Source organism: Suncus etruscus, chromosome 1 (assembly GCF_024139225.1).
Source record: "Suncus etruscus isolate mSunEtr1 chromosome 1, mSunEtr1.pri.cur, whole genome shotgun sequence".
NCBI classification, from domain to species: Eukaryota; Metazoa; Chordata; class Mammalia; order Eulipotyphla; family Soricidae; genus Suncus; species Suncus etruscus.
The window spans coordinates 132,880,938-132,891,133 of NC_064848.1; the positions used below are offsets into that span (position 1 = coordinate 132,880,938).

General features: G+C 31.2%; 1 protein-coding gene across 1 annotated transcript in view; it reads left to right on the forward strand.

Annotated features, from left to right (window-relative positions):
- Window positions 1–8,656, forward strand: part of LOC126017852 (hyaluronidase PH-20-like) — a gene marked incomplete at its 5' end in the record, with an annotated part of 21,396 nt that extends 12,740 nt beyond the window's left edge. The window contains 2 exons of the mRNA XM_049779952.1: window positions 2,172–2,261; window positions 8,288–8,656. Coding sequence (XP_049635909.1) covers window positions 2,172–2,261; window positions 8,288–8,656 — 459 coding nt within the window. The remainder of the gene's footprint in view (window positions 1–2,171; window positions 2,262–8,287) is intronic.
- Window positions 8,657–10,196: the final 1,540 nt, after the last annotated feature.

The following is a 10,196-nucleotide window of genomic DNA, read 5'->3' on the forward strand; positions in this document are numbered from 1 at the left end:
TCTCTTTCTTTCTTTCTTTCTTTCTTTCTTTCTCTTTCTTTCTTTCTCTTCCTTCCTTCCTTCCTTCCTTCCTTCCTTCCTTTCTTTCTCTTTCTTTCTTTCTTTCTTTCTTTCTTTCTTTCTTTCTTTCTTTCTTTCTTTCTTTCTTTCTTTCTTTCTTTCTTTCTTTCTTTCTTTCTTCCTTCTTTCTTTCTTTCTTTCTTTCATTCTTTCTTTCTTTCTTTCTTTCTTTCTTTCTTTCATCTTTCTTTCTTTCTTTCTTTCTTTCATCTTTCTCTCGTCTTTCTTTCATCTTTCTCTCTTTCCTTTCTGTCTGTCTTTCTTTCTTCCTTCCTTCCTTTCTTTCTTCCTTTCTTTCTTTTTCTTCCTTCCTTTCTCTTTCTTTTTCTTTATTTCTTTCTTTCTTTCTCTCTCTTTCTTTCTCTCTTTCTTTCTTTCTCTCTCTTTTTCTTTCTTTCTTTCTTTCTTTCTTTCTTTCTTTCTTTCTTTCTCTTTCTTTCTTTCTTTCTTTATTCTCTCTCTCTTTTTTCTTTCTTTATTCTCTCTCTCTTTCTTTCTTTCTTTCTTTCTTTCTCTTTCTTTCTTTCTATCTATCTTTCTTTCTTCTTTATCTTTCATTCTTTCTTTTTTTTCTTTCTCTCTTTCTTCTTTCTTTCCTCCTTTCTTCTTCCTTCCTTTCTTTCCTTTCTCTCTTTCTTTCGTCTTTCTTTCATCTTTCTCTCGTCTTTCTTTCATCTTTCTCTCTTTCCTTTCTGTCTGTCTTCCTTCCTTCCTTCCTTTCTTCCTTCTTTTCTTTTTCTTCCTTCCTTCCTTTCTCTTTTTCTTTCTTTCTTTCACTCTCTCTCTTTTTTCTCTTTCTCTCTTTCTTTCGTTTTTCTTTCATCTTTCTCTCGTCTTTCTTTCTTTCATCTTTCTCTCTTTCCTTTCTGTCTGTCTTTCTTTCTTCCTTTCTTTCGCTTTCTTTCTTCCTTCCTTCCTTTCTTTTTCTTCCTTCCTTTCTCTCTCTTCCTTATTTCCTTCCTTCCTTTCTTTTTCTTTCTCTTTCTTTCTTTCTTTCTTTTATCTTTCTTTCCTTCCTTCCTTCCTTCCTTTCTTCTTTCTTTCTTTCTTTCTTTCTTTCTTTCTTTCTTTCTTTCTTTCTTTCTTTCTTTCTTTCTTTCTTTCTTTCTTTCTTTCTTTCTTTCTTTCTTTCCTTCCTTCCTTTCTTTTTTCTTTCTTTCTTTCTTTCTTTCTTTCTTTCTTTCTTTCTTTCTCTTTCTCTCTTTCTTTAATCTTTCTTTCATCTTTCTCTCTTTCCTTTCTGTCTGTCTTTCTTCCTTCCTTCCTTCCTTCCTTCCTTCCTTCCTTCCTTTCTTTCTTTCTTTCTTTCTTTCTTTCCTTCCTTCCTTTCTTTCTTTCTTTCTCTTTCTCTTTCTTTCTTTCGTCTCTCTTTCATCTTTCTCTCGTCTTTCTTTCATCTTTCTCTCTTTCCTTTCTGTCTTCCTTCCTTCCCTCCTTTCTTTTTCTTCCTTCCTTCCTTTCTCTTTTTCTTTCTTTCTTTCTTTCTTTCTTTCTTTTTCTCTCTCTCTTTCTTTCTTTCTTTTTCTTCCTTCCTTTCTCTCTCTATTCCTTTCTCTTTCTTTCTTTCTTTCTTTCTTTTTCTCTCTTTCTTTCTTTCGTTTTTCTTTCATCTTTCTCTTGTCTTTCTTTCTTTCATCTTTCTTTCTCTCTTTCCTTTCTGTCTGTCTTTCTTCCTTTCTTTCGCTTTCTTTCTTCTTTCCTTCCTTTTTTTCTTTTTCTTCATTCCTTTCTTTCTCTCTCTTCCTTATTTCCTTCCTTCCTTCCTTCCTTTCTTTTTCTTTCTTTCTTTCTTTCTTTCTTTCTTTCTTTCTTTCTTTCTTTCTTTCTTTCTTTCTTTCTTTCTTTCTTTCTTTCTTTCTTTCTTTCTTTCTTTCTTTCTTTCTTTCTTTCTTTCTTTCTTTCTTTCTTTCTTTCTTTCTTTCTTTCTTTCTTTCTTTCTTTCTTCCTTCCTTCCTTCCTTTCTTTTCCTTTCCTTTCTTTTTTCCCATAACCCCAAATTATTAGGAATACCATATAACGTTTCAGGAATATAATCTGACTATATGAGTTACTCTTAATGTTCTTTGAATAACATTTTTTTTAATTTTCTATATTTCTATCACTTTTAACAGGTTGAACTTGTAGATACAGTTGGTGAGAGTGTTGCTCTTGGTGCCTCTGGAATTATAGTGTGGGGAAGCCTCAATTTGAGCAAAAGTGAGGTAAGTTGAAAGGGTAAGAAGTAGGTAAGGTCATTTTTATTTTAAATAATTCTGTTACTATGTAAAATAACATGTTTCCATGCTTACCTACAGCAGTGTTATCTTAATGAAGTTGAATAAATATAATAATCTTGTAGTTCTGTCATTCTTTCCATTGGATAAATATTTTCTCTTTTTCTAGTCAAAAATAAAATATTGTAGTTAGAACTCAATACTTGTTGAGCACTAAAATCAGTGAGATGGGGGCATTGGTGGTGAGAATGTTGCACTGATGAAGTGCATTATCTCTTTTTATAATGGATATCCAATGAAAAACATGTTTGTAGTCATGGTGCCTATATAAAGATATCAGAAAAATATAAATTATGAAAAAATAAAGGTAAATTTATAAAAATAAACTCGTTAATAAAATAAAATCTGTGCTACCATTTCAGAATACTGTCATGGTGTTGTGATGATTTTTCTAATAAAATATGGTTCTACTCTTAAATGTTTTATATTCAGATAATATAGACTTGTTTATTTGTGATATATAATTCTGTTGTTCTATATTGATAAATCAAATACTCCCTAAACAAAATTATTTTATTATAGAGGTCAATAACAATGTCCATTTATGATGGGTAAATTTGATATAGTGCTTTGCTTTGTACTCATTTTAGGCTAAAATTATTTTTTCCATTTTAAAATGGATTATGAAACAAGAGTGAGAGACTTATGTTTTTTTTTTTTTCTATTGGCTATCCCTGACTGTACACAGAGCTTATTCCTGGCTCTGTGCTCAAGGGTTACCCCTGGTAGGGCTCAGGAGACCCAATTCAGTGCCTGCTATTGAAGGTTCAGCAACATGCAAGTCAATAATTTTACCTAGTCTACTATTTGTGATCCAAGAGTAATAGAGTTATATGAAAAAAGTAAACTTTAAATAATCACCTCATTCTATAATCTTTTAGAAGCATGGTCCATCACTCTAATTTAATTAGGTCTGGAAGGTAATATTTGACTAATCATGTGTTAGGTTTCAAAAAGAATAAAATTGTTCAATAGAAGAATAGAGATTCTTTATTTCCCCTAATAAATTAAGCTTAGTAGATATTATCTAAAATACAGTTTTATTGTTTGTAGTTTATATTGTTCTATATAGTATCAACTAAATTTAATTTATTCTAATATAATTTTTTTTAAATCAAGGTATTGCTAACTAGAATGAGTTGATTCTTTCCCTTTTGAATTGTTATCTTGTTTAATTCCCACTACAGTACAAACTCTTTATTTTTATTTTTATTTTATTTTATTTGTTTTTGGTGTCACACCCTGCAGTGCTCAGGGGTTATTTCTAGCTCTACACTCAGAAATCACTCCTGGCAAACTCAGGATGCTGGGAATCAAACTACACAAGGCATGGGTTGGCCACGAGCATGGCAAACACCCTACCACTGTTCTATCTCTCTGGTCCCAGTACCACCTCTTTAAACATTAAGACTAAAACCAAGAATAGAGTTGTCACTTGAGACATTGCTAAATAGGAGATGAACTTTACCTATTCTTACAGAAGTACAAATAACATTAATATATTTGTTTTGGAAAAAGTCTTACAGCATCATGACCAGAGATCTTATTTTAGGAACTGTAAAAACAGACCTTATACACTAAAATTTGAAGAAGCCTTTTATTTTAAAACCAAATATAGAAGACTCATATTTTCATGGTTTTTGATACAAAATATTTGGTTAAGTTTAAATTTCAAACTTTATATTTACTTGCTTTTGGGTCTCTGATTCTGTGTTCAATGATAACTCCTAGAGGTACTTGGAAACCATAGAAGTTGTCAAGGATTGAACAGAGGTTTGCTGCATTTAAGGCATGCTTCCTAAATTCTACACTATTTCTCTAGTCCTGAGTTTTGACATTTAAAAAAATCTGCCTAGTGTCCTCTTTTGTATGCTTAAGTTGTCTTAGGTTTGTACACCAAATAAAAAAAATGACAGAAATAATAAATTCAGAAAAAGTAGACTAAAACTTAGCAAAATATTTTAAGTTAATTAAATGAATTATATTTTATAAGTATCCAATAAATATTAAGTATCAGAAAAATTTCCTCAAATATGTAACATTCATTCTTAAGGTAGCTTAACTTTATGAGGCACAATGTAATTTCTCAACATTACTTACATACTTAAAGATTTTTTTCTTATTTTATAAGGAATAACTATGGAATTTATCAATTAGTAAAAATAGCAAGACACTGTATTTAATTATGTAACCATTTTATTTTACTTACCTTTACAATTCTATACAATATGATATGATCAACCTCATCATCATACACAAAGGATGTAATTTACTGCCTTGATTATTTTCTTTACTTTTTTTTTTTTTTTTTTGGTTTTTGGTTTTTCGGTCACAAACTGCAGCGCTTAGGGGGTCACTCCTGGCTCTATACTTGCTCCTGGCAGGCTCGGGGGACCATATGAGATGCCAGATTCGAACCACCATTCTCCTGCATGCAAGGCAAACACTCTACCTCCATGCTATCTATTCGGCCTTTTGATTATTTTCTATCCTTGACATTACCCCCTCTATTCTAAGTACTTTATTCTAAAAAATTATGCTCATTTTACAATTTATAGTGATTTAATTGAGAAATCTTTTATTAAAAATAGCACTCCATTTCTATGTAATAGTATGAAATAGAGTGCTGGATTCCTTCTCATGATTCCTGACTTTTTTGTAACTTGAGAAATCAGTAATATCAGGTCAATTTACAAAGCTTGGTTTGAATTCAACAATTGTGATAAAATATAATCAAACTATTTTTGTTCATTTAATAAGATTAGCAGATTATTAGAACATGCATTCACTAATTTGGCTGAGGAGATATGATTAAAACTGGTTTTAATAATTTGTTAAACATAGTCATAATTAGTTTATAATGAAAAGCTTAGACTAATCATGATGTTTAAAAATTAAATTTGAAATAAAATAAAATAAAATACTTCAGAAACTTACTTTAGTTTACCAGTATCCATATTTTTAGGCTAGTTTTTTGTTTGTTTTATTTTAGGGCAACACCCAGCATCGTTCAGGGTTTACTCCTGAACGATCAGGGTTTACTCCTTTCAGAAATTGCTTCTGGTAGGCTCAGGGGACCCCAGATCCATATAGGTCAGCTACTTTCCAGACAAACACCCTGCTGCTATTCTATCACTTTGGCTTCTTTTTAGAATATTTTTATGTTTTCATCTGTATAAGTAAAAATATGGGCACCACTTCACATCATAGTTGGTTTCACAGAACTACTGTCTACCTAATTCCTAATTCTGCATTCAAAGATCTAAATTTGTTCTTAAAATTAACTTTGATCAGATGATTTATATTATCCCTAATGAGAATAACCCAACTAGTATAATTAATACTCTAGTCAGTTATATTTTGAGTATCCAAACCTTTAATCTTTATTCTTAAACTATTTTCATTTTTTTACTCTATTCAGCTAGTCTTTATTATTTGAAAAGAGGCATTATTTTATTTTTTGGTATTGATTAATATATATATCCATTGTATAGTTGATTTAGTATTAAAAATGTTGACAGATTATTTCATGCTTGAAAATTCTAAATGGTTTTTTTTTGGTGATAAACAATATGTAGGCAAGAAAAAATTTGATAGTGTAATTGTTATGCAAAGATTTCATGAGAGTTCTTTGAGAACAGAAAGGTGTAAGATAAGTTAATCTAATTAAGGCAGCACCTACTATCACTAAGCATGTTTAAACAAGATAAAATTACCACCTCAAGAGTAAAGAATATTTACACTTTTTAATGAAGCTTGTGTAATTCTTAGTATGTCTAGTGTGTGATAGTGAGTTTTATAAAGAAGAATGAACCACATTAACTAGGCACAAGTATAAACTAAGCTGTATTTTATTTTATTTATATTTTAGTTTGGGGGCCACAACCAGCAGCACTCAAGGGTTATACCTAGTTCTGAGCACACTCAGAAATTGCTCCTGGTAGACTGCAGGAACCAAGTGGGATGCCAGGGATTGAACTCAGGTCTGTCTCAGGTTGTCTGTGCAAACACCCTACCACGGTGCTATTGCACTGGTCCCTGTATTTTATTTTAAATACCATGCACAGTTAACAGAGAGTTAGGAAGAGATATTTTGTTAGTGCTATTATATTCTGATGTTCCCTTTAATGTTTTAATAATCTTCACTCTTGATAAAACTTACATTTTTGGAATCTATATATGTTATTTTTACTTCAAAACATGTTAGCAAATTATTTTAACTATAGTTTTATTAATGACAGAGAAGGGGTAATTATCAAAAGACTAAAATAAAAATTAAAATTTAATGCAATATATTTTAAATGCTTGAGTAAAGAGCAAATGATCATCAGAAACTGACATTTACTTATTTTCTAATAATGGTGTTTGTCATTCTTTTAAGTGTTGTTGGAGAAAACAATATATAAAAAATTTATTATGTGATTACTAAGGAGGGAGTCTGAGGCATGAGGGACTTTAATGCAGGGAAGGTTACAATGGTAGTAGGATTTATGTAGGAATATTGTATACCATAAATTTATAAGAAACCTGGACATTTCTGTGATTGACTAAATGAATAAAATAACCAGATAACATCCTGTAACTTTTTTCATGAATGAAAAGGGTTCTCTTTTATAATTTGTTTCTATCTTTGGACCACACCCGGTAGTGCTCAAGGCTTAGTTCCGGCTCTGCTGCAGGAATTACTCCTAGAAGAGCACAGAAGATCACATGATATGCCAAGGATCAAACCCAAGTCCTATGTGCAAGCCAAGCACCTGAACGACTGCACCCACTGGGATGTTCAAACATAACTTCTACATTATTAAAGTCATAGTGTCCCTACCATATATCTCTGGTCTGATAATAAAGCAATTTTGTGTTTATAACTCATACTCTGATAGATCAACACATCTGCACATGCATGATTCACAACAAACTTGAAGATTATTTTAACATATTATGATGGACAGTTCTATGAAGTAATTTAGTTTGAACTATAAACTTATGTAAATATTTCCACTGATGACTAAATATTTTTCCCATAAATTTTATTTTTAGTACATTATGTTTATTGATAATCAAATAGTATATGCAAGTTTTGTCTTAATCTCTTTTCTATGTTAATTTAAATACTGTCATCTTCACAACAGCCTGAGGAAAGCAACTAATACTCTGCTGACTTTACTGATGAGAAAGCTAAAGCAAAATCCAATAGATTAATTTTCCCAAGGGCACCTGGATAAGGTTAGAATGATTATTAAATTCAGAATTATATATATATATATATATATATATATATATATCAGTATATATATACTAATCTAGGTTTGGGTTTACTGCCCTTGATGCTGAGTGCTTACTGCTAAATCTGTCATAAAGACTAGTCCTGGTGGGGCTCAGGTGGAAATGAAGGCAGGTAATCAAATCTGGGTCAGCTGGAAAAGGCAAGCATTATATCTCTTTCTCTCTAGATAGATTAACCTGTTAGTTATTTCTGCTAGTACATGAAAAATCAAGCGAGATCAAAATTAGAGTAAGACAATCCTCAATTATTCAGTAGTGTTAAATGACAGAAAATCGTTTAGAATTGTTACAGAAAACATCAGAAATAATTTTACTCAATAAATTAAAAATGTTTTCTTCCTCAAATATTTTTGCAGCTGTTATTATTGCACTTGTTTCTTTTTAGAAAATGCTTAACATAAAGTAAGATAAATAGTACAGTAAGGAAGGTACTTGCATTGCAAGCACCTAACCAGAATTTGATCTCTAGCATCTAATCTGATTCCTGCAACATTGCCAGAAGCGAATCATGAGTGCAGAGCAGGGATAGCCACTTAGAAACAGCATCATTGTGTGGTCCAAAAACAAAAAAATAAACAACAAAAAATAGATAGGAAATAGATAGCACATTGACTGAATTTCCATATTTGTTAACTTGTTCCTTGACATTCTTAACTTCTTTTTTATAGAAAGCTTGCAAAGAACTACAAGATTACATGAAGACTGTTTTGAATCCTTACTTACTCAATGTCAGCCTAGCAGCCAAAATGTGTAGCCAAGTGCTCTGTCAAGGACAAGGAATATGTATAAGAAAAAACCGCAACTCAGCCGACTATCTTCATCTGAACCCAGATACTTTTAAGATTGAGGTTGGGGAAGATAAAGAATATCAAGTTCATGGGAAACCCACAGATGCAGATCTAAAAAAATTCACTGAAAAATTTGATTGCAGCTGTTATTCCAATATGAATTGTACAAAGAATGTTGATGTAACCCGCACTGTTGATATTAATGTATGTTTTGCCAATGTTTGTATATCATCTAATTATAGTCAGTAGACTAAGGTAGTATTTCTTACTAACAAAAACACACTTTTTGATTTTGTATCTATATCTCAATTTCCATACTATCTACAATGTTGATACTACGTATTAATGGTAATGTCTTCGTGGGTTTCACAGAGTGAATATTCTTTTTTAAATTAATTTTTGGGGGTCACACCCAGCAGCGCTCAGGGATTACTCCTGGCTCTATGCTCAGAAATCTATCCTGGCAGGCTCGTGGGACCATATGGGATGCCGGGATTTGAACCACTGTCCTTCTGCATGAAGGCAAACACCCTACCTCCATGCTATCTCTCCAGCCCCACTCAGAGTGAATATTCTGTGGAAATCATCTACAACAGCCTCCAAAAAGGCTTTTCAACTTTTAACTTAAAAAACTCTTCCATCAAATCATGAACTTACACATTAAAAGCAAAATGTATGACATGATATATCTTGTTAGGAGTTCAATTCTAATTTTGGAGGATCTCTACTCCTGGCTCTGTGATGAGGGCACATTACTGTAAGTGCTCAGGAAATCATATGTAGTACTTGATATTTGAATCAGAGTTGGCTTCATGCAATCAAGTGCCTTAAGTTACCTACTATCTTTTGAAAAAATTGTACTATAAAATTTACTATCTGCATCATGATTTGATAAAATTTACATTTCAATACTTAAGTTTTGCTAAGTAAACTTTTAGAAAACCAATTATATGTTCAACTTTTAATTAATTTTATGAGAAATATGTATATTTAAACTTCATATTTAACATATAATCAAAACACATGCACTGAACTAAAGTTTAATTTTTAAGTAAAATATTGTGATTGGTAACAATGATGAGGGGACAGGGACACTGGTGAATGGATTAGTATTGGCACATTGTATATCTGAAACCTAATCATTAACAACTGGTGACTAAATAAAACATAAGTCTGTTTATGCATTATTAAATTAGTCTTTGTTATTGATTAAAGGACATTTACTAGTAATATTTCCATCATAATTAGGGCACTGTTACAATATATAAATTCACTGGTATATAGAATAGGCTTTTAAGATAGATTGATTTATGTTCTCTCTATCTGCATGTTTACTTTTTCTCTAGAGAATAAATTAAGTTTTATTAATGTATATATACAATAAATGGACAACTGCCATTCACAAGGACTGATTTCAATGCCTACAGATCTTTGGTGTCTAGTTTGCCTGTAAGAAAAATAAATATTTTAATCAATAAAATTTACTCATAGTAAATATATTTTAATTTAAAATGTCAAAGATATTAAGTTAAATCTCTTATCTTTAAAAAAGTAGTAGTGAGGTCAGAGCAATAGCACAGTTGTAGGGCATTTGCCTTGCACGTTGCCAACACAGGAAGGACCCCAATGGATTCTTTGCATTCTTTATGATCTATATGATTTCTGAGTGCAGAACCAGGAGTAATCCCTGAGCACCACAGGGAGTGACCCAAAAACAAAAATAAATAAATAGATAAATAAATAAATAAATAAATAAATAAAGAGTAGCATAAGTATGTTGAACTTTTCT